A 25,103-nucleotide genomic window follows, 5' to 3' on the forward strand; every position below is an offset into this window, starting at 1 on the left:
ATCCTTTGACTCAGTTGGGGAGTGGCTCTTATTTTTATAAATTTTTATGGATTTTATAGATTTCCTTACATATTTGGGAAATGAGGCTTGGAGAAACTTGCGTTTTTTCCCCTAGTTTCCTGCTTTCCTTCTAATTTTGGCTACATTGTTTTTGTTTGTGCAAAACCTTTTTATTTTCGTGATATCAAAATTATTCATTTTACTTCCCAGGTTCTTCTCCATGTCTTGCTCATTTATAAACTCTTCCCTTATTGATAGATTTGACAGGTCAGATTTTCCATGCTCCTCTAATTTGATAGCACCCTTTATGTCTAAATCATGTACCCATTTTGACCTTATCTTGGTATATGGTATGAGATGTTGGTCTATGCCTATTTTCTGCCAAAATGCTCTCCAATTTTCCCAGCAATTTTTGTCAAATGCTGACTTTTTTTTTTCAAATTCCTGGACCAGAAGCTTAAATTTTGGGGTTTATTGTGTACCTAATCTATACCACTGATTCACCACTCTATTTCTTAGCCAGCACCAGATTATTTTGATGTTTATTGCTTTGTAATATAGTTTGAAATCTAGTGCTGCTAAGCTGCCTTCCTTCATATTGATTTTTTTTATTGATTCCCTTGATATTCTTGACCTTTTGTTCTTCCGTGCGAATTTTGTTATTATTTTTCTATCTATATGATCTATAAATTTTTTTCTATCTATACTAATCTATAAAATAATTCCATCTCCGGTCTCTCTGCCTTTGTATTTGCTTTCCCTCTTGCCTGAAGTACTTTCCTTCCTTACCTCTACCTCTTTCTCGAAATCTCTGGTTTCCTTCAAAACTCAGCGCAGGCACCACCTTATACTGGAGGTCATTCCCATTTGCTCCATTGTTAATGCCTTCCACTCTCTACAGTTACTTTGTATCAACTTTTTATGTATCTAGTAGTTTTATGCACGCACACATCCATGTTTTCTCCATTAGAATGTAAGCCCTTAAAAGGCAAGGAGAATTTCACTTTTGTCTTTGTATGTTCTGCGCTTAGCACAGTACCTGGCTCATAGTAAGCTCTTAATATATGGCTGTTGATTTATAGTATAAGTACATTTGAGGAAATGCCAAATTTTATTAAGAGAAGGTTGTATTCAAGTAGCAGAATGTATAAATATGAGCATAATAATATATGACTTTCCAAGTATCATGGCTTTAAAATTCTCAAAAATTCCCTAGTTCTTGACAAATACAGTGTGTACCATCTATTGGCTTTATGTAAACAAAATGTTATTCTGCATCACTTCTGTAAATTGTAGCAATATTTGAATTTATTTCATAATTTTTATGTCTTATTAAAATGATAAATTTATAGTAGTGTAATGAAAAGAGTTAGGAGCAGGCTTAAATATGGAACTGCTCCTGGGTTCTAGTCCATGCAGTCCTACTGAACTAGTTAGAGATTTCACTTCTTTGGGCCTTTTTAGCTCTCTTCCAAATCTTAACAGTCTGCCATTCTAGTTTTACTTTTCAGCATGTCACATTCTGGGGAGAAAATTGAAAATTGTTTATGGGGCAGATTTTTAGTCTTATTTTCTTATGGATTTTTTTTAAGGAGAAAGAAAAAGATTTGAAAATATTTTTAGGTTCCATTGAATTTTGATTATCCAGTAAAAGAATGTTGTAAGTAATAGAAAACTAAATGGTCAGATAAGGGAACTGGATTTTTAAAAAATTGAATAAAATACTATTGCCAAAATGCTTACCTTGAATATCATGCTTAAAAAATAAGATGGGGGGTGGGGCGGGGCAGGGAATGACTACGTTAACATTTTATAAGAATTTATACCTTAAATTCTGAAACCAGCTTTATCAAGTCAAGGGATTTTTAAGGTATTAAAGTCAATTTTTATCATTTTAAGAAAAAGATTCCTGTTATTACATTGTCAAATATTGTGCATATGTTCTCTGTAATGCTTAGAAGGACAATAAAAATGAGAGGTAGGTTTAAGTTGAATATGTCGGTCCTGGTTGTTTTTTTGTGTACTGATTTATCTTTTCTTTAGGGTTTTTTATTTTTAAAAAAATGCATGGGTTTTCAATTAAAATCTGTTAAATTTTATTGGAGTATATACTAAATGTAGCTATATCCTGCCACACGATGCCTAGTCAGTGAAATTGTGTGGTATTGAATAATATCCTCAAGTCTTTTGTTTTTATAGGCAAGTGAGATAATAGAAGTAGTGAGATAGTTTTTTCCTTAATATGTATTATTGTTTGGAACATATTTCTTCTTTCTAAAAGAACAAATCTAAAGTCATATTATCTCCTTTTGGAAGGAGATAATGAGACAACATGCCCTGTTTAGTCTGTGTAATCAGTTTAGTTGTTTCCAGAAAAGCTATGTCGATTGTGTTTGTTCTCTACAATGCCGAATTGATATAATAGTTTATAAAAATTCACTTAACTGATATTGATTTACAGAAAGTCCTAAGTGACCTTTCTGATGCTCAGTATAATGGTCAGGATTGATTTTTGAGCTTCCTTTTTTTTCTTACTAGTAAAGCTAATCTTATTTCTGTCTTTGTTTTTCTGTTCCTATAATGTTTATCTTAACCTTTATGGAATTATAGACATTTAGAGACATCCCAGTATACTGAACACACAGATGCTATTGTGTTTTCTTTTCTGTATTTAATTTTTGTTACATAGTATTTTATCAAAAATAGAATATTTGTTTCTCTGGTATTCTTTATGAAAGGTGTTCTTGAAAGACTAAATTAAACCTCTACATGTATGTCAACAGTGACCATCATCAATTCTTGAGCTATATTTGTCTTCTATAAGTAACTTTGCCATTGCTACTCAGCTGTGATTACAAAGGGATGCTATATTTCAGTGGATTAATATTTAAATTAAAGTTTCATTGATATATCTTATTTTTACATCATAATAATTTATGAATATAAATGCCTCCCCCTCCCATTTCTCCCAATCTCTGTTTCTTACAGCAAAGAAAAGTAGTTAAGTTGACACAGCTATTGTATCTGAGAGCATATACAACAGTGTCTATCCATAGCTCTCCCAACTTTCCAACACAAACATACAAGCATGCTTTCTCATCTTCACTTCCTTATATTTTCTCCTAGGTCCTTACAAATCCAATGACATTTAGTTTCCTTTTATTATTGTTCTTGTTTACATTATTGTAATTGTATATACTATTTTCCTGATTCTGCTTTCTTTGCTCTGTATCAGTTCACATAAGTCTTTCTATATTTCTCTAAATTCCTCATACTTGTTCTTTCTTAATATTATGATTTTGTTAAATTTATGTGCCAGAATTTGTTTAGCCATTGTCTAGGTGATGGGCATGTACTTTGTTCCAAGATCTTTGCTACCATAAAAAATGCTGCCATGACTATTTTGGTGTATATTTGGCCTTTCTTTCTGTCTTTTACCTCATTGTTGTATGTGTCTAGCAGCAGGATCATTTGAGCAGAGTGTGAAAAATTGAGTGATTTTACTTAGCTGATTCCCCATTTTTTTCCAGAATGGTTGTACTAATTCATTGTTTCATCAGTAGTGTATTAGTGTACTGTCTCTCCTAAGCTGTTCCAGTATTGACTATTTACATATTTTGTCATCTTTGCCAATTGGCTGAGTGTGCAGTGGAACCTCAGCGTTGTTTTGATTGACGTTTCTCTCATTAATCATTTGGAGCAATCTTTCATGTGGTTGTTGATGATTTTTATTTCTTTAAATTCATTTATTTGTTTATTTGTTGATGGTTTTTAAAAGCAGAATTAAAAACTCATGTCCTCACACTGCTTATTGCCCTTGATTGTATATATTTTTGTTAATTAACTATATAACTTGGAGAGTAGATTTTTATCAGAGATATATAATGCAAGGATTTTTTTTTCCCAATTGGGATTTTTTTAATCTTGGCTTAATTGATTTTATTTTATAAACATTTTTAAAAGTGATTGATTTTTTACATTAAATTAATTTTTGAATTAATTCTAAATAATGGAATATTACATATGTAATATTTTTCATTTTGTGTTTTGCTTATTTTGATGGCAGTCTTTTGCTTATGTATTTTCTCATTTTTCATAGTCCTCAAGGCCTCATAATCTATTTTTCAGTATCACTGACCATTTGGCCATTATAGAAGTTAATGTACTGAGCCAACAGGCATAGTAAATACAAAGTGCTGGATTTGGAGTCAGGAAGACGTGTTCAAATCCTTAAGTATCCACGTTTCCCTGGACACATCTCTTAAGCTCTCTGAGTCTCTCTGTCCTCCTTGTAAAATGGGACTAGTAACAACCTGTGATACCAACCACACAGGATTGTTGATAGGAACAAATGAGATAATGTAAGTAAAGCACTTTGCAAACCTTAATTGGCAATCTAAATGTAACCTATTGTTATTACTCATGTCTGTTATAAGGGTAGCTGGTGGCATAGTGGAGAGAGTGCCAGCCCTGGAGTCAGGAGTACTTGAGTTCAAATCCAGCCTTAGAAACTTACTAGCTTTGTGACCCTGGGCAAGTCACTTAATCCTGTTTCCCTCAGTTCTTCATCTGTAAAATGAACTGGAGAATGAAAGGGCAAACCACTCCAGTAGCTTTGCCAAGAAAACTCCAAATGGGGTCATGGTTGGACATGGCTGAAACGACTCAGCAACAACAAAAAATGTCTGTTATAATAATGGCTTTATTCTGTAAAGAACCTAAAATGCACATTTGACCATTTTCAAAACCAGATATCCAATTTATCATTCAGAATACATTAATTGTTTCTACTTTTTCAACTCTTAATTTTTTTCTTCTGTTTGTACAGCTGCTTTATTCTCGAGGATTGCTAATTGACCTTCTAATCAAATCGAGTGTTAGTCGATATGCAGAGTTCAAAAATGTTACCAGGATTCTTGGCTATCGAGAAGGGAGTGTATTACAGGTACTGTACTGAAGGCAAGCAATGATTGTGAGCAAATCCAAATTGCTATTTATGGGGTATGTTTGAGGTGAAAGCAAGCCACACTCTGTCTTGCAGACCTCTTCTCATTCATGGTGGTTAGTTTGCAGTCTTATGTTTCATGGCCTAGGAAATGCCCAGGAGATGATAAAAGTATAAGAACTTGTTCTGCATCTGTTCTTACTAATTTTCGATGAGTTATTTAGCAGCTTCATATAGGAGTTGAGAAAGTGTTAAGTTTCTCAGGCAGCATTAGACGACATAAGCTGACATTCCCCTTCTGGTTAGGAGGGGAATGCCTTTGTCCTTTTAATGGCACAGAGAGCAACCTGGCAGAATTAAGCAAGGGAGCTCACATTTAATTAGCTCTGTAGTCAACAGAAACGCCATTAGAATTGATGGGTAGAAACAAAAAACAACCTGACTAGAATAGAAATTATTTACCCAGTTGTTTCAAGAAAAAAAAAACATTAATTTGAACACTTTGACCACTGGGAAGGTAATTTTGATATTAAAATAATTAACAGCCAATCAATGTAACATGGTAACAGAGCTATTTCTCCACTGACAGATCATCCTGTTTTGCAGGTACCTTGCTCCAGAGCAGATGTTTTTAATAGCAAGAAACTCACTATGGTAGAAAAGCGAATGCTGATGAAATTTCTGACATTTTGTTTGGACTATGAACAGCAGCCTGATGACTACAAAGGTAGTGTTAGTTCATTAAACAGCATATACTATTTATATGGGAGGTCGTTTTTCCTCAGTTACTGTGATTCACTGTATTGAAGACTCTTATCTTTCAATATTTTTAATGCACTCAGTTTTAATTTTACCCCTACCAGTTAGGTATCACCCAGGTAAAGTCCCTTGGCCTATGATTTTTCCCTTTCTGTGGATTTGTAAATGATGGCTTTATTCTATTCTGTCATTGGAATAGGGAGATATCATGGCCTGACTTAGAGGCAGGAATACCTGCATTCAAGTCTTTTCTTTGTCTTATATTAGCTTTGTAACTCTAGACAAGTCACTTAAGCCCCAAGATTCTAAGTTACAGAGGAATCGCTAATCTGGATTAGTAGAAACAGCCTTCACACAGGATATTTCCCCCAATGATTAAATCACAGTCTTACCCCAAAATTAAAAATATATTCATACATATATAGGATGTCCCAAAAGTCTTAGTGTACTTTTAAGCTTTAATAGCTTAAAAACTTTTCGGATAAGTAAATTACTCTGTGTTGTCTCCTTTTTGTTTAGGAATTTCCTGGTTGAGGTCTGGAGCTCTTTGTATGACTCTAGTTTTTGTTCCAGAAAACAAACAGCAAAAACAGTGTTGTAGGGAAAGAATGTTGACTCAAGAATTAAGATGTAGGTCTTGTGTGTAATTCCTTGTTATACCTTGGGTGTGTTACTTCTCTTTGCTTCAGTTTCATAAAACCTAGACTGCATACTTGATTTATGTATTTGAAAAGTCATTCAGTCAGCATTTATTAAGCGCTTACTAAGTGCTGGGGACACGAAGAAAGGAAAAAAAAAGACAAACCAAATAAAGACTCACACTCTCCTGGGGGAAACAGCACACAACTCTGTATAAATAAGATATGTATGAGAGAAATTGGAGGTCATCTCAAACAGGAGGCACTGAGGTTAAGGAGAAATGGAATGGGAAAGATTCCTTTCAGAAATTGAGACTTTACTGGAATCTTGAAGGAAGCCAGGGAAGCTGTGAAGCAGAGATGAGGAGAGAGAACATTCCAGGCATAGGGGACAGCCAGGAGATAGAGTGGCAAGTAGTCCAGCGTCACTGGATCACGGAGTACATGGAAGGGACAGCTATGTGGCTTAGTGGAAAGAATTTGAACTGGAGTCAGGATTCACATATGGCTCAGAAACTTACTGGCTGTGTGACTCTGGGCAAGTCACTTAATTTTGTATTTGCTTCAGCATCTTCATTAGAAAAAAAAAGGTAATAATAATATTGACCTCCCATGAGATATTGGACATGAGATTAAATGAAATATTTGCAAAGCACCAAACTTTTAAGCACTATAGAAAAACTAGCCATTATTATTATCATCCTAAAAAGAATGGAAAGGTAGGAAGGAGCCAGATAATGACAGGCGTTAAAAGCTAGAGGATTTTATATTTGATCCTGGAGTAATGAGGAGCTGCTGGAGTTGATTGAATAGTAGGGAGAGAGAATATGATCATTCCTGTGCTAACATGATCACTTTGGTGGCTGTATAAGATAGATCGGAGTGAGGAGAGACTTGAGGCAGGCACGTTCACCAGCAGGCTGTCGCAATAGGCCCAGGGTGAGGTGATGAGGGCCTGGCCCAGAGTGCTGGCAGTATCAGAGGAGAGAAGAAAAAGGATAAATGACTTGTCTGTGTTCACATGACCTGCAAGGGACCAAGTTGGCAGTCATATCCTGGGCCTTCTGATTCTGTCTTCTTTCCTTATCTGATGATCTGTCAAATGAGGATTGTACTGTCTACTTCATTGTTATTATAAGGATCAAAGGAGGTAATATATCAAGTGCTTTATAATCATGAAGTACTCTATAAATGTTAGCTGTTATTATCAATAAAATATTGGTTTCCAAACAATAGACTTGGCATGTTCTTCCTAAAGTAGAATAAATAAATTTGAAACTTTTATAAATCTGTAGTGAAAACTGGCAGAACACTCATTTAGGCTGGACTTTTGAATAGACTGTTTTGTGTAAGCATTCTAGGGCTTTTCCTGTAGCATAATGTTCTAGATCATTCTGTGGTACAACATAATCGAATGTGGAGATGGGCCTTTACTACTGTCTAGTTCAAAACCTTCATTTTCCGGAAGGGAGGAGGGAGAGACCAAGATGACATAATTTACTATTGGACATGGGGCAGATTCCAGGAGTTTGATTTTGCCTGCCCCACCCTGCCCTCTGTTTCTGCTCAGGGGGCAATTAGACTCCTAACTCTTTGTAGGTAAAGTTAGTGTTCTGACCACTTCTCAAAATTGGAAAAATCACCCCGTTCTATTTTCCTTTTGTTGCTTGAACAGCTTCATTCATCCCCTTGTGCAGTTTCTTTATCTCTCTTTTTGCAATGAGAACACCTTCCATTAGATCTGGGAGTTCTTTAACTATATTTTCAATAAACATTGCAATCAATACAATGTTTATATTTTGTTAAGGGATAGGATTTCCTGCCTTGTAAAATCTATTTACTGTGTACCATATGTTCTTGGTTTAAAGATGAAAAGTTGTTTAGGAAGTTACTAATGTTTGTATGACTATGAAGCAACAAAATTCATTCCACACACCATATGCAGTCTTGTTACTTTATAGTAATACTGTGTGTTATTAGCTTTACCATGAAATAGGGTTTTCTTTTTTTTTAAAAGCCTCAGTGAATATTGACTCATTTTCATTCAGAATTTTTTTTCCTATGGAAGTTTTATATTTTTAAATGTAACTATTGGTGACACTTCACAGTTTTCATGAAAATAAGACAGACTTTTTAAGGAGGAAAAAAAGGATTTGTGAAAAGCTGTTAAATTCAATTTGCTTTGCCAGTCATAGAAACCTAGTGCCATTTATATTCAGACTGATCTGTACTGTTTACCTGGACTTGAAAAAACAACTAATTACTTAGGCCAGGAAAAAGGCTGTTTTTAAAAGAAGGTGACAGCTGATTTCCCAGACTCTCTGGATTAGTAAGAGTCTTTTTGAGTCTATTATTTCCACATGTGAATTGCTGATTCCCCAGAAGAATACGAGGGCTTACATACCGGGCTTACATACCTCTTGCCCACTGTGACTAAGGGAGCCTTGACCATGGTCTTGAGTTTTGGGGTAGCTTCCTTCTCAAGGACGAGGAATTAGAAACTTAATTGTGCATATACAGCCAGGGTCTGGTTAGTATGAGTAATGAATCCCTTGAAGTGATTGCTTTATTTGAATTTGTATTGTATATTTCCACTGGGCTGGAGCTGGAGCCAGTGACCATATGTTATAGAATTATAACTTCAGATAGTGCGAATTTAAAGACATGTCACTTCTTCACAGGGTTCATTGTTTGTACTAATCAAGACATGGCTATAATAATCTGTTTTCTTGACCCTTATTTGTGTTTTTATTTGAACAGCTTATGAGGAATGTACCTTTTCAGAATACTTGAAAACTCAAAAGCTGACGCCCAACCTGCAACACTTTGTCCTCCATTCCATTGCAATGACATCAGAGGTGTCCACCAGCACTCTGGATGGCCTCAGAGAAACTCAGAATTTTCTTCGGTGTCTTGGGCGCTATGGCAACACTCCCTTCTTGTTTCCCTTGTATGGCCAAGGAGAACTGCCCCAGTGTTTCTGTAGGTAAGTGTGACTTGGTGCATTGTGTTTATGCTGAAGGGAGGACCATGGCAGGTGAGATTGCTGGCAGATTTGGATGTGGGACATGTTAGTGGAGCCTCAGGTGGAGGAAGCCACTCACGATATGTCTTTTTGGCATAGTAATCTAAGAACTTGGAATTCTGAAAGTGATGCTAGGAGTGAATTGCATTATTCTTACCTAGGATAGGCTGAGGCCCGTGCAAAATTCTTACCCCATTATTTCACTTAAAGGTGGGCAGAGGATTTTGTTATTAAATAAGTTGATTGCTGCATATGCAGACTTGTTTAGGGCCACAAGGCCCTCAATTCACTTGCATTTATTAAACACTCACCATGGGCGAGTCACTGTGCTAATTGTGAGTTCATAAAGACCAAATGAAAAGCAGGCTCTGTGCTCATGGCACCTATAGTCTATTGCATGAAGGTTTGCTCTCATGGAGCTGTTGCTTCTGGAGGAAATCATGCCTCTACACTTTCTGATAGGAAACCAGGGATTAAATGGAGGCTTACAGTGAAGTTAGGGGATCTATAACCCCATCACCACTTTGATGCCATCTACATGGAATTATGTCAGAGTAGAGATAGCTAGGTGATGTAATAGATTAAAAAAAATTTTTTGCTAGACCTGGATTCAGGAAGACCTGAGTTTAAATGTGGCCTCAAACGCTTAACAGCTTGTGACCTTGGGCAAGCCACTTTTAGCCTCAATTTCCTCATCTGAAAAGTGGGGATAATGATAGCACCTACCACGCAAAGTTGTTGTGAGGAACAAATGAGGTAATATTTGTAAAATGCACTTAGTACAGTTCCTGGCATATAGTAGGTGCTAAATAAGTGCTTATTCTCTTCCATTCCCTTTCTTCCTAATGTACTTGGTTGTCTTGCTAGTGCTGACCATTTTCCTATGGCTACCGTTCAGTTTGTATCTTAGCGTAGTAACTCTCCCACCACCTATACATCATGGCCTACAATTTTTATCACCTGCTTATCAGAACAAAGTGTCACCTGGTCTGTGATTTCTAACCACCATTCTATATTCTGTTTTAATGTAAGCCTCTTTAAGCGCTGCTCACAACCAGTTACACTGTGTGTTCTCATCAAGGCTACTGTTATAAATGGCACGCATGCATATTTATGTGAATGATTCAAAGACATTTGTAAGTCACATCCTTCCATTCATAAGCAGAATGGCATTTTAGAACTACTCAAGATGCATCATTGGATGAAAGCACTTGGGGGCTTTTATTAGTTTAAATCAGTAGATTTTTAATAAAGAAAATTAAACTACCTTCTGTTTCTAAGTTCATAGGTGCGAATGGCAGATTCTGTTTTCAGAAATGGGAGCATATTTATAAGAGAGATCACTGACACCAAAACAGTTTTCCAGTTGGCCCAGTTCATTAATGAGTTTTCCCTAGTTTACTTTAGGAATTCATTTTTTTATGGAGTGGGCAGATCTATTTCCATGAAATATATGTATGTGTGTGTGTGTATGTGTGTGTGTATGTGTGTGTGTGTGTGTGTGTGTATATTTAACTTGCAAGATAAGCAGAATTTCACATTGGGTCATACCTAGAAATCCTGTTTAAATTCCTAACCGATCTCTGTTGTTGGTGCTATGTCATCTTACCCTTTGCAGCTACTTCACATCTAGAAAAGTTCTACCTGTGTTTTTGTGTGCTATGATATGGGGGATGTTTGTGGGAGCAAAGAGACTCTAACTTTTTCTCTCAGTAAGTCAAAGTGCCCAATGATGCATTACTCCCTTTTTGTGATACAGGAACAATTGACTGCCTTGACTTTGGAGAAGAAGGCAGTACTTCATAGATGTCAGGTATAAGATCTAATTTTGGTCTCTGCTCTAATCTCGCAAAGTTGTGAACAGATGCCAGGATGAGTGTTTATTTGTACCATATCGGAATGGTGGGTGCAAAGCATTGTTAGAAAATATTTACCAGGTGTATATATATAAAAGGCATTGTGCTGGGTATTATAGAAGGAAACAGGCACAGATATAGCCTATTAGGAATCGAAACATCAGTAAAATGGATATATGTAAACAGGTCATCACACATTTATAGTATCTAAAGAAACTACTTAACAAGAAGTTAAGCTCAAAACATATAAAGCTGGTCATTTGTTCAGCCCTGTCTACAGTCTTTGTGACTCTGTAGACCATACTCTCCATGGGGTTTTCTTTTCTTGTCAAAGACACTGAAGTGCTTTGCCATTTTCTTCTCCAGTGGATTAAGGCAAAAGGAGGTTAAGTCACTTGCTCGGAATCACTTACCTAGCAAGTATCTAAGGTCAAATTTGAACTGAGGTCTTCCTGACTCCAGTCCCAGTGCTCTATCCACTGAGCCATCTAATTGCTTCAAGAAAACCAAAAACAAATCACACAGACAGACACACATGCACACACGCACATGTACCTGCACACACATAAGAGGGGGTCATAAAGATGAGAGGTTACAGGGCAGCATTGTTAGAATCTAAAAGGGAAGCTATACATTCCTTTAATAATGATAGAAGAATGTAGACCAACCTGAGCCATAGCTAGAAAGTCCTAAGGATTTTGTGGCTGTCATGAGTTTTGAATTAGGATCTGGACTACATTTGAAAGTCCATCAATAAACATTGTTAAGCATCTACTATGTGCCAAGCATTGTGCTAAGTGCTGAGGAAACAGAGAAAGGCTCCCAGAAAGGCTCCCAGAGCTCCCAGTGTCATAGGGAAGGTAACAAGCAAACAACTATTTATCCAAATAAGTTATACAGGATAGATGAGAAATAATCAACAGAGAGAAGGTGCTAGAATTAAGAGAGTTTGGAATGGCTTCCTGTAGGGGGGCATTTTAGTTGAGACTTGAAAGAAGCCAGGGAAGCCAAAAGGTAGAGATGAGGACAGAGGGCATTCCAGCCAAGGGGGGATGGCCAGTGAAAGTGGATTCTTAACCTAACCTGCTTGGATAAGTTTGAAGAAAATGAAAAATTATTATGTATTTCATGAACTGTTATTTATAAAATACTTACTATGATATCAAGACTATATTTTCCATGTACAAAGAGAACTGTTTTAGCAGATTTAGCAGAAAGTAAGTTGAGTGCTATTTAAATCTATCTTGAAAAATATTCACAGAAGACAGCCCCACATCACATGACTGATGACCATTCGTACACAAAAGGGATTTTCAGATTTCAAGAAATCACTTTGGGAAGAAAGTAAGGGAAAAGGGGATTGGGGGGGAGTGGGGTGACGGAAGGGAGGGCTGACTGGGGAATGGGGCAATCAGAATATATGCCATCTTGGAGTGTGTGGGGGAGGGTAGAAATGGGGAGAAAATTTATAACTCAAAATCTTGTGGAAATCAATGTTCAAAACTAAAAATATTAAATAAATAATAAATATATATATATATATATATATATATATATATATATATATATAAAAGAAATCACTTTGGGTATCCTGAGACTCACGGTATCCAAACCAGAATTCATTATATTTCCCAGCCACCTCCATACCCAATTCTGCCCAGTCTTCTGTATTTCTGATGAGGGTGTCGCCATCCTCCCAGCCACCTAGGTTCCCGACTTTGGAGCTCCCTTCACCTTTTACCACACCACCCTATCTCCTGTCAGTTGCCAGACCTTGTCTATCATTCCTCCTCAGTGTGTTTCCCATCAATCTTTTCTCTACTCACTTCCCTTATTTAGACTCTCATCACCTCTTCCCTCAGCTGTTGCACTGACCTCTTGGTTTCTGTGTTGATAAGCAAAACAGCCTTTGTTTTCTTTGAGTAATTCAGTGAGCCTTACTAGGTGCTAAGCCCCAGGCCCAAACCCCATTAGGTGATAACCTAATCCATGTGGATGTGAACCTCCTAGGGTCCTAAGGGGAGGGGCCAATTCAAGAACCAATCGCCAGAGCCTGAGCTCTGGTGATTCAGATGACATTTGATGATGTCTGAATCCCTATAAAAAGGGAGGACAGAGCCATTTGTGTGGGGCTCTGGAGATGGTGTTGATGAGCAGACTCCGGGCAGCTGTAGCTAAGGAGCTCTCCAGCTTGTAAACCCGGATGCTGAGACTTTGTTGAACTCTGGTAACTATGTGTTGGGATTTGAATCAGACAAAGTCTGTCTGTTGATGTTTGTAATTTGCATTTTGTTTTGAAGTTCAGGGTGCTGGCTTTTTCCCCTGAACTAACTGAATGATATTGGAATGCTGGAATGCTTGTCGGCCCCTTCACTTTGCTTTCCTTAATTAAGCAGATCAAAAGAACCTGTGCTGTTGGCAGCTTTCTGGATGCTGGCTGTGGGTGGATCTTATACCCCCACAGAAGCTGCTAGCCAGATTGTTAAAACAGTTTCCCTGCTTCCAGCCTCTCCTTTCTCATTCATTTTTGACACAGCTGCCAAAGTCGAGATTCCTAAGCCACATGGATGACTATGTGTTTCAACAATCTGGTTACCAGCTGCTGTGGGATGTGTAAAACCAACAACAGCCAGCTCACAGAATGCTGCAAGCCCAGGTCCTTTTGATCTGCTTTACTAAGGAAAGCAACGTTCAGGGGTTAACAATCTTACATTAATCCAGCATACAAATATCATTTACCTAGTTCAGGGGAAAAAACTAGCACCCTGAATTACAGACCAAATACAATTCGTAGTTATCAACATCTGAGTGTTCAGCTGGGGAGCTCATTACAACGGCTGGCCCAGAGTCAACACGGCACTCCTGCTGTGGCACAGAGGTCCGAGAGAGAATGCCAACCTTTGGGCTTATATATCCAGTTCAGGGCCCCGAGGGCCCCAACCTCACCCAGGCTGGACGTGGAAAAGTTCCCCACCCCCAATATCACATCAGATACAAATCAATCAATGACTCCCAGTTGTCTCAGTGCTGAGAAATACAAAAACATCCCACTTTATCTGCCCCATTCAAAGAAAGGCCAGAATCATTAAAGGTCAACAGCAAAAAGTCCCACCTTAATTACTATTACACTATGTCACAGTCATTCCCTTAGCCTCTGGGCTAAGATACAAACACCCAAACGCTGTAACTTGGCGTGGAAAGCCTGTTATATTCTTGCTCCCTGCTACTTTTCCGGATTTATTTTATGTTAGTTTCATACACTGCATTCTGGCCAAACTGGCTTATTACCTTTTTCTGTAATTCAGCAGGCCTTTGAGCAGATCCATGGTCCTACATGCAGACAGTGGACTTCTTCCTCACCTCCACCCCCTCAGATTTCTAGTTTTGCAGGGCTTGGCTCAGGCTTCACCTCCTACATGAAGCCTTTCCTATTTCCTCCTTATTTGTGCTCCCTTTCTCCTCAAATGATCTTGTACTCCCATATCTCTGTATAGATTTTTCTTCCCAGTAAAATGAAAGTTTGCAGTACTGAATAGCAAGTAGAATGGTCTCCTTTAGGGTAGGACCTGGTTTCTGTTTTTCTCTTTGTATTTCCAGGATCTAGTGTAGCATTGTACACAGTATTTACGGGGTTCCTAGCCCCATACTTTACTGAGAATACCAAGACCATTTGCTGTGAGCAGCCTCTTCCCTCCCCTGCCCCCCGCCCCCATACCTCTGATATTGTCCTTCACCATCTCTCCTCCTTTATTCTCAGCTTTTCTATGGTGATAGTCCAGTTGCTGGCCATGACAAACTCCTCTACATTTCCTGTTTCCCATCTTCTTGAGTAGATTGTTCCCACTATCATCCCTTCTCTCCCAGATCTTCAGTGTCTCTCCCCGTCCTTAAAAATCCTTAGTAGATCTGACCATCCCTGCTAGCCATTGTCCTATATCTCTTTTCTTATTAGCTAATGTCCGTGAAGACACTGTCTATATTTGATGCTTTTACTTCTTTCCCCATTCTCTTATAAACTTTCTATTATCTGACTTCTGACCTTATCACTCAACTGAAACTGATCTCTCTACTCTTTTTAAAAAAATTTTTTTGGAGGGAGGAAGGCAGGGCAATTGGGATTAAGTGACTTGCCCAAGGTCACACAGCTAGTAAGTGTGTCAAACATCTGAGGCTGCATTTGAACTCAGGTCCTCCTGCCTCCAGGGATGGTGCTCTACTTACTGCGCCACCTAGCCGCCCCTAATCTCTCTACTCTTAATTGCCAAATTAAATGGTCTGTTTTTACAATCCTCATTCTTCTTGACCTCTCTACAGTATTTGGCTCTGTGGACTACCTTCTCTTTCTGGGTGTTCTCTCTTCCTAGACTGTTTTCTTTTTGTTTTCCTTCTGCCTATTTGGCTGTTTCTTCATCTATGACAGTAAATCAGCAAGCATTTATTAAATGCCTGTTAAAAATACAAACTGTTCTTCTTTTTGTTCCTCACATGTGACATTTCATCTTTTGTCTCTGTGCCTTGGCACTGGTTCATCTCCGTGCTTGCAATACTCTTCCTGTACACCTCTTCTTCAAAGAATTACTCTTCTTCAGGATGCTGTTTAGGTACCACCTTTTACATCAAACTGTTTCTAATGCCGCCAGCTGCTAGTGCCTGCCCTCCTAAACTACATTTTCTTTAACTACTTTTATTTATATTTACTTATATCTATGCATATATGTATACACGCATACTTATACACACTCCCACACTTGTTACCTTTCTGATTAGCACGTAAACTCTGTGAGTAGGTGTTGTTTCCTTGTGTTTGTATCCGCAGTGCCTAGAATGATGCTTGGGACATGACTTCCTTGCCATCTTTGCACACAATACTCCCATCTCTTTCACTGGCAGTCCGCCATTCCTGAAATGTTCTCTCTCTTCATCTATATCTCTAGCTTCCCTGGCTTCCGTCAAGTCCCAAATAAAATCCCACCTTCTACCAGAAGCCTTTCCTGATTCTACTTAATGCTAGTGCCTTCCCTCTGAGAATACCTCTAATTTATCCTGTATTTATCTTGCTTATACATAGTTGTTGGCATGTTGTCTCTCTCTTCCACCACCATTAGGCTGTGAGCTCCTTGAGATCAGGGACTGAGTTTTTATTTTTTTGTGTCTTTTTTTTTTGTTCTCCAGCACTTAGCACAGTGCCTGACACATAATAGGCACTTAATAAATGCTAGCTGATTAACTGACCATTGGAGTTTATTGAGGTGGAAGAGTGGTGACAAGGTCATACCTACCTATCTGGCAGCTCTGTGAAGCTTCTAGGGTTAGAGTGGACAGAGACTTGAGTTTGGGAGCTAAATTAGGAGGCTATTGCAATAATCTAGGAGAGAGGTGGTGAAGACCTGAACTAGAGTAGTTGCTATGTATATGGGGAAAATGCAGGTGATATTGTGAAGAAAGAAATTAGGACATTTAGCAACTGATTGGATAGATTGAGTGAAATTGAAGCATCAAGGGAGATACCAAGGTTGCCAATCAGGGAGACTGGAAGGATTGATTATGCTCTTTTCAGTAATAGGGGAGTTTGGAAAGGGGAAAATTTGCGAAGAAGGGTAATGGGTTCTGTTTTGGACATGTTGAGTTTGAGATGCCTGTAGAAAAACTAGTTCAAAATGTCCAATAGGTTATTGGTGGTGCAGGACTTGAGATCAGAGGAAGGACTAGGGCTAGATATATAGATATAGAAGCCATATATATATATATAATGTGTGTGTGTGTGTGTGTGTGTGTGTATATAAAATGTGTATATATGTATATATACACATACAGAGAGAGAGAGAGAGAGAGAGAGAGAGAATTGAGACCATGACAGCTGATGAAGGGCCCAGAGCACAGAGCCTTGAGGGATACCAACAGTTATTGGGCATGATATGGATGAAGATGCAGCAAAGGAGATGGAGAAGGATCAGTCAGATAGGTAAAAAAGAGTCAAGAGGAAACAGTCATGAAAACCACGAGAAGAGAGAGTGATCAAAAATGTCATGCAGAGAGGTCAAAAAGGATGAAATTGAGAAAAGGATTGGACATGTTATACCCACTACCTGTGAGTATTCCCCCAAGGCTTTGGCCTAGGTCTTCTTTTCTTTTTCTTTCTACTCTCTCACTTGAAATCTCATTACCTCTCATAGATTCAGTTGTCATCTCTATACAGATTCCTCTTAGATATATGTATCTAGCCTTAGATTCTCTCCTGACTTTTAGTTTCTATTGGATATTTTGAACGGAGTGTCCTCTAGGCATCTCAGACTCAATATGTGGGAAACAGAACTCATTTATCTTCCACCCACCAAGCCCTCTTCCAAACGTCACCATTTTTGTCAAGGGCACTAGCATCCTTTAAAAAAATATAACTTTTATTTTACTTTTTTCAGCTAATAACCATTTTTTTCTTCCTCCCAGTTAAAAAATAGAAAGAAAGAAAACCAAAAATAAAACTTTTAACAGATATTCACTCAATCAAAATAAATTCCTGTATTGGCCATGTCCAAAAATGTATGTGTCATTCTGTACCTTGAGTCCATTATTTCTCTGGCAGGAGGTGAGTAGTACACTTCATCATCTATCTGCTAGGATTGTGATTGGCCACTGCACTGAGTAGAGTTTTAAGTCTTTCCAGTGTTGTTACTGTTGTTTAAATGGTTCTTGCTTCATTCTTCATCATTTCATAGAAGTCTTCTCAGGCTTCTCTCAGACCATACATTTTGTCATTCCTTTTGGCGCATAATATTTCATCACATTCACATGTCAATTGAAATGTAAGCTCCTTGATTTTGTTCAGATACTCATCCTCTCCCTAATAGATGTCAACTCCTTTAACTTACAGTTCTTTGCCACTACAAAAAAGTGTTGCTATAAATATTTTTATGCAAGTCCTTTTCCTCTCTTTTTGATCTTTTGGGAGGTGTGGGCCTAGTAGTAGTGCCATTGGGTCAAAAGGTATACACGGTTTAGTGACTTAGGGCGTAGTTCCAAATTGCTTTCTAGAATGGTCGTATCGATTCATAGCTCCATCACCTGCATTAATGGCCACAAACATCCTTCCAACCCCCAGGTTCATGAATTCTGTGTCTTTGAGTACTACTCTGATTCACCCCACGTATTGAGTCAGTTGTCATATCTTGTCTTTTTTATGTTCACAACATTTCTTGTCAATGTCTCCTTTCTACTCTTACATCTGCCACTCTCATTTAGGGCTTCATCACCTTTCAGTCTGGACTATTGCAGTAGCCTTCAATTTGATCTCCATACCTCAAGCTTCTCCTCAATCTACTACGTATGTTTGTATGTGTGCATATGTGCTTGTAGGCTGGTGTTTTGCTAGTAGACTGGCCTTCTACCTGTATGCTGTAGTCTGGGCAATAGACATATTTTGTTAGTTTAGTTTTTCTTGTATTCATTGCTGGAACTATTTTAAATAATCACAGGTTTTATTGAGGAGGACCTTTGATGTTCTGGGGCTTGTTTTAATCAGCATAATATCACCCACAAACAGGAACATCTAATCATCTATAGGGAATCTCTCTTCTATTTGGATATCCTCCATGATGATGGTGAGCAACTTTGGTGGTCATCTGTCACTCCAGTTTATGTAATGTTATTAAACAGAGGGTCACATTTATTAAGGAAAATTGTATGATTATAACATATGCTGAGAGTCTTTCCTGGAGGAGAGCCTTTAATGCTACATTTTGCTCTACTGAAACAAATGCTTTTATAATTATCAACAGAAAATAAATCTAGCAGTATTTTTATTCTTTGTACCTTTCATTATTGTAACAGTAAAGCTATGGTATGCTGTAGAAAATATTTTGTGAAAGCTTCCCTGTTCACTTCTCATATTTTTCTTCATCAAGGATACCTTAGATATATGTGTGTATTCTTCTCAAAGATTTTATAAAGGTGAGAAAATAAGTGTATGGCTCACTAGTTACCAGTGTCTTTGGCTACTTGAATAGAGACTTGGTGTAGAGATTGAACTGTAGAGTACTGTAGTGTAAATACTAACAAAAAATCTAAAGAGTCGTGAACTTTGAACATATTTTCAGAAAGTTAATTTCTGTTAGTGTTTGGGGGTGGTGGTATTGCTGTAGGTAATATTTTCTTTCTTTTTTTGTATCTTCCCCTCCCTAATATATCATATAAAAATGTTTTTTCTTAATTCTTTCAAAATTGTCACCACTAGCACAGATGTCCTCTTGGTTGAGTTGTTATTTACAAGTTTCTTATCATAAGTGTCATTTTTGCTTAGTTATATAGCACTCTGAGGACTGAGGTGCTTATTTGTAAATGTGATGGTTCCCCTGTCATTGACAATATAAAGTAGATCATTATATTATAGCAAGGTTGACAGATCTGTTCTATTTTCCATCTGTTTCTTGCCTTATTGGCTTTATCTGTGCATATTCTTGGAGTGATGAGTGGGTTAATTGGGTCTCACATCAAGCTTATGATAGACTCGTTTTCACCTTTACTGCTTTTTGCTGTCTTATGAAACAATATAGTTTGTAATCTTCAACCTTCTTCTCTAGGGCTTTTTAAAAATAGCATAAAACTTAATATTATATGTAGAATTGACTATAGTGGAAAACTTCTTGCTATGTGTAACAACTTGGCTAGACATAGTTTAGATCAAGGCTGTCCAAATTTATGTGGCCTGCCTACAAGCATAGATATTTGCATAAATGCTTTAGTAAAGGAAGCTGAGCTACCACAGAGCTCTCACTGAAATGGCAAATCAAAATATATTGTCTATTGTTTCAATAAAAACCTAAGGTTGGACAGCCCTGGGTTAGATGATTCCAATATTGTAGATATTATCTTGAGCATCATAGATTGGGGCAAGTTAAATATAGGCCACTGTCTCTCCATCAGGCCAGATCTTTGTGTTTATCTTGGTCACACTGAGGTCATATAGTTTCTTTATGATCTGCTTGATCTAATGTTTTTGGGCCTTGTTTCAATACCATCTTGGGAAAAAGGCTGCCATGGTGCTGTACAAATTAGTTTGTAAATGATTTCTCATTGTACCAGGATGCTTTTCTTCAAGGTCTGGTGTAATTATCTTCAGATTTTTGGTCAGTTTGTATGGCTGACAGAGATTGAAATGGATAAAACAGCTGGGTAAGTATTAGAAAAGAACCTCAGGAGTCTTGGACATTGAGCCATTTTTTCAGAGAGTAAATTTCAGTTGATATTTGCTTTGGGTCAGGGAGGGGAGATATTTTTGATTGATTCTACTTTAAAGGAAGTAGCAAGGGAAGAAATATATTTTTGAGGTTTTTAAATTCAAAGTGAGATGGAAAAAAGTAATTTGCTCAACTCAGTGGATTTACAATAATCTCAAAGGAAAAGAATCTGGAAATACTTGATGGGACATTTTAGGAAGGGACACTAATCAGCTATTAGATATGCTACTCTAAATCATTTATATGATATGGAGTTAAGGAAGGGGCTGGTCAATAGTCAATTCAGGCAGAGCATATTTAAATAAAGAACGTTTGGAATATGAACAAACTGCAAAGACAGCAGTTGAAGAGAAGTAATATAAATTGATTTGATTGCTTTGGCTTTTTTTTTCCAGGGAAAGCTAGAGCAAACAAGATAGCATTTTGATTAAAACTACTATTAAGCTGAGGAATGGGGTTTAAATTGATTTGTTGGGTTCAAAAAAATCTTTAAAATCTGTTTGATACCTATGTAATATTTAGTGATATAGATGTATAAGTATGTATCTGTATATGTATAATTTTTTTCATGGAGGGAGTTGTGTTGAACCAGTCTTAGAAGTTGACATTTTTCTATTAGATATGTTCAGTAGGACAGTTTTTACCCCCCAGTGAACTAGTGATGAGCTATGCTGCCCTGGCAGCATTAGTTGGAAATGCTTGCTTCTTTTTTAAAAAATGTCAATAAGTTTATTTTTTCTAATAATTTAATTTAATTTTCAGTTCTGAATTCTCTCCCTCCTGTGTCTACCTCACTCATCCATTGAGAAGACAAGAAAAACAAAAACCCTTACAAATATGTGTCATGCAAAAAAAATTCTTGTATTAGCCATGTCCAGAAATAGAAAAAGAAAGAGAAGAATATATGCTTCAGTCTGCAATCTGAGCCCGTCTATTCTCTATTTGAAGATTGATAGTATGTTTCATCATGAGTCTTTTGAAGTTATGGTTGATCATTGTGTTGATTAGAGTAACTAAGTCTTTCAAAGTTGATTATCTTTACAATATTGCTGGTTCTGCTCACTTCTTTTTGTATTAGTTCATACAAGTCTTTTTTCAGTTTTCTCCGAAACCATTTTCATTTTTGATACTGGTAATTTGGTTGTCTTCTTTCTTTTTCTTAGTTAAATTATTATAATGGCTTATATCTTTATTTTTTAAAAACAGTTCCCAGTTTTATATATTAGTTCAATTTTTAGAAAAAAATTCAGTTTTGATAATATCTCCCTTAATATTTAGGATTTCTACTTTGTTGTTTAATTGAGGGTTTAATTCAAATATATTTCCTGCTTAATTTGGATTTTTTATTTTGTTGGTTTTCTAGTTTTTTAAATGACTGATCAATTTATTGATCTTCTCTTTCTCTCTTTTGTTGATTTAAATGTTTGGAGATATATATTTTCCCCTAAGTACTTCTTTTTCTGCATCCCACAAATTTTCACATATTGTCTCATTTTTATCATTATCCTTAATGATTTTGTTAATTGTTTCTGTGATTTATTCTTTGACCTACCCATTCTTTAGGATTGTTATTTAGTTTCCAATTAATTTTTAATTTAGATGTCAAAGTCCTTTTATTAAATGTACTTTTATTGCATTATGGTCTATAAAAGATGCCGTTAATATTTCTGCTTTTCTACATGTTTGTGAAGTTTCTATGCCTTAATACATGGTCAATTTTGTGAAGGTGCCATGAGCAACAGAATAGTTATGCTCCTTTTTATTCCCATTCAGTATTCTCCAAAGGTCTCATATCTAACTTTTCTATAATTCTATTCAGGTCCTTAACTGCTTTCTTGCTTATTTTATTTTTTTTAAATTTAGGTCTGAGAGGGATAAATTGAAGTCCCCTACTAATACAGTTTTATTATCTATTTCCTCCTGTTAACTCATTTAACTTTTCTTTCAGGAATTTAGATGCCATGCCATTTGGTGCACATATGTTAAATATTGATGTTAGTTCATTGTCTGTGGCACTTTTTAGTAAAATGTAATTTCCCTGTTTCTCACTTAATTAAGTCTATTTTCTGCTCTTTCTTTGTCTGAGATTATGATTGCTACCCCTGCTTTTTTTTTTTACCTCAACTGAAGCCTAATAAATTCTACTCCAACCCGTTAAATTAACTCTTTAACTCTTTGTTAATCTTAAAAAAGATTTATGTTAACTTATGTTAACTCTTTGTGTCTTTCTGTTTCAAGACTATTTCTTATGAACAACATATTGTTGGATTCTCCTAATTTAAACTGTTATCCTCTTCTATTTTATGGGTGAATTTATCCTGTTCGCATTCACAATTATTATGGCTAACTGTATATTTTCCTCCATCCTATTCTCTTATACTTTTCCTTCTCTTTAAGAGTCAATTTTGCTTCTGATCGCAGCCTTCTTTAATCTGCCCTTCCTCTTATCCCCCTCCCCTCTTCTTTCTTTTAACTCTTTTCCTTCCTACTTGCCTTTTAGATAAGATGAATTTCTGTACTCAGCTGTTTGTGTGTGTTTTTTCTTCTCTTCTTTAATCATTTCAGATGAGAATGAAGTTCAAATGTCACTCGTTTCCCGCCCCTGCCTCCTTTATTGTTTAATTTCTCTCTTGAATGCTCCAGTTATATAAGATAATTTTCTCCATTATTCCTCTACTTTCTGCCCTCTTCACTGCTCATCCATTCTTTTTTTTTTTTTTGAGATCACTCAGACATAATACAGGGCATTCCTAAAGTCTGCACACATAGGCAAAAATGCATATTTTCAAGAAATGAAATGAATGAAATTTTCAACATTTTATTTAATTGGAATAGTAACAAATAACATCTTCAATATTTTTTCTATCATTTGTGATGCAAAGGTTGATGTGCTTTGCAAGATTCATGTGAACTCGATGCAGCAACTCCACATTGCCGTCAACTTTAGCACATTCACTCTTTGTGTGTTCAGTCAAGTGTGCTGCATCTGTGATTTTCATTGAGTACACCTTCTTTAGCATACCCCAGAAAAAGAAGTCGCTGAACAACACAGAGTCTTTGGTGAAACAGTTAATGAGATGTTAATGAGATTTCCTATGTGTTCAGACTTTAGGGACACCCTGTAGAATCCCACCCAGACCTTCTTAGTAAGGGTCCTTCTGTGACCTCTGATGATAATAAAGTTCCTGAGTGTCTACATGTATCATCTCCCCATATAAACACGTAAACATTTTAACCTTGTTTAATTCCATATGATTTCTCACTCATGTTTACCTTTTTATACCTTTTTTGACTCCTGTATTTGAATGGCATATTTTCTACTCAGCTTTGGTCTTTTCATTAGGAACGCTTGAAAGCTCTCTTTCATTAAAGAGCCTTATTCCCCCATAGGATTATACTTAGTTTTGCAGGGCAGGTTATCCTTGATTTCAATCCTAGATTCTTTGCTTTCTGGAATATATTCTAAGCTCTCTGCTTCTTCAGAGTAGTGACTACAAAATAGTGTGTGATATTGACTGTGGCTCATTGGTACTTGGATTCTTTCTGGTTATCTACAGTATTTTTCCCTTGACCTGGGAGCTCTGGATTTTGGTTGTAATATTCCTGAGAGTTTTCATTTTGGGATTTCCTTTGGGAGGTGACCAGTGGATTATTTCAGTTCCCATTTTCACCTCTTGTTCTAAGATATATGGACAGTTTTCTTTTATGCTTTCTTCAAACATGATGTCTCTTTTCTTCATGGCTTTCAAGTCATCCAGTGATTCTTAAATTCTCTCTTACCGATCTATTTTCCATGTCACTTGTTTTGTCTATGAAATATTTTACATTTACTTCTATTTTTTTCAGTATTTTGACTTTATTTCTTGTTGTCTCATGAAGTCATTAGTTTCCATCTGGCCAATTCTCATTTTTAATGTTATTTTTTTCACTGAGGTTTTGTACCTTTTTTTACCGTGCTATTAATTCTTGTTCATCCCTTTCTTTCATAGCTCTCATTTCCTTTTCCATATTTCCTTCTCTTGTTATTTCATTTTAAAAAATCATTCTTTTGCCCTTTTAAAAAACTTTTTCTTCATGTCTTTTATGAGTTTTTTGGGGGTTTGTGTCTAGTCTGCCTTTTTCTTTAAGAATTTTCTTATAGATGTTTTCAAGTCATTTCTCATCTTCTGTGTTTTTGTCTTGAGCTTCCCTATCACCATATTAGCTCTATATTTGGGGTGCCTTTTTTGTTTGCTCATTCTTCCAACCCACTTACTGACTTTGGACTTTATGTTAGTCTGCCCGCTTCTGGGGGAGAGCAAATGTCTGGTCTTAGTTTCTATTCTTTTATATATTTATTTTGCTTTCAGAACTCAGTCTGGTGGTCTGCAAGTTTTCAGTGTTCCTAAAATGTTTTGATCTGAGATGAGGTTTGTCTTTCCAGGAGGTACTTTGTTAGTCCCAGAGCCAGGCCTCAGGCCTCTGGCTTTTCTTCTTTACCATAGGACTTCCTCTTGTGCTTTGGAGTGTGTTCCTAGACCAGGCCCACCTTGAATTGCCAGCCCCTACCTCATAACTATCTCCTCTATTATGTACCTTCATCTGCTCCTGTATGCTGAAGTGAAGCTCCTGAACCTCTCTCCCTCAATAAAATTTTCTCCAGCCTATCCA

The 25,103-nt window shown here is 36.8% G+C and overlaps 1 protein-coding gene across 1 annotated transcript in view; it reads left to right on the forward strand.

Moving 5' to 3' along the window:
- CHM (CHM Rab escort protein) overlaps window positions 1–25,103 on the forward strand; it is a 214,523-nt gene that overhangs the window by 89,388 nt on the left and 100,032 nt on the right. The window contains exons 6-8 of the mRNA XM_036740069.1: window positions 4,829–4,945; window positions 5,552–5,672; window positions 9,103–9,328. Coding sequence (XP_036595964.1) covers window positions 4,829–4,945; window positions 5,552–5,672; window positions 9,103–9,328 — 464 coding nt within the window. The remainder of the gene's footprint in view (window positions 1–4,828; window positions 4,946–5,551; window positions 5,673–9,102; window positions 9,329–25,103) is intronic.

This window comes from Trichosurus vulpecula, chromosome X (genome assembly GCF_011100635.1).
Source record: "Trichosurus vulpecula isolate mTriVul1 chromosome X, mTriVul1.pri, whole genome shotgun sequence".
In the NCBI taxonomy this organism is placed as follows: Eukaryota; Metazoa; Chordata; class Mammalia; order Diprotodontia; family Phalangeridae; genus Trichosurus; species Trichosurus vulpecula.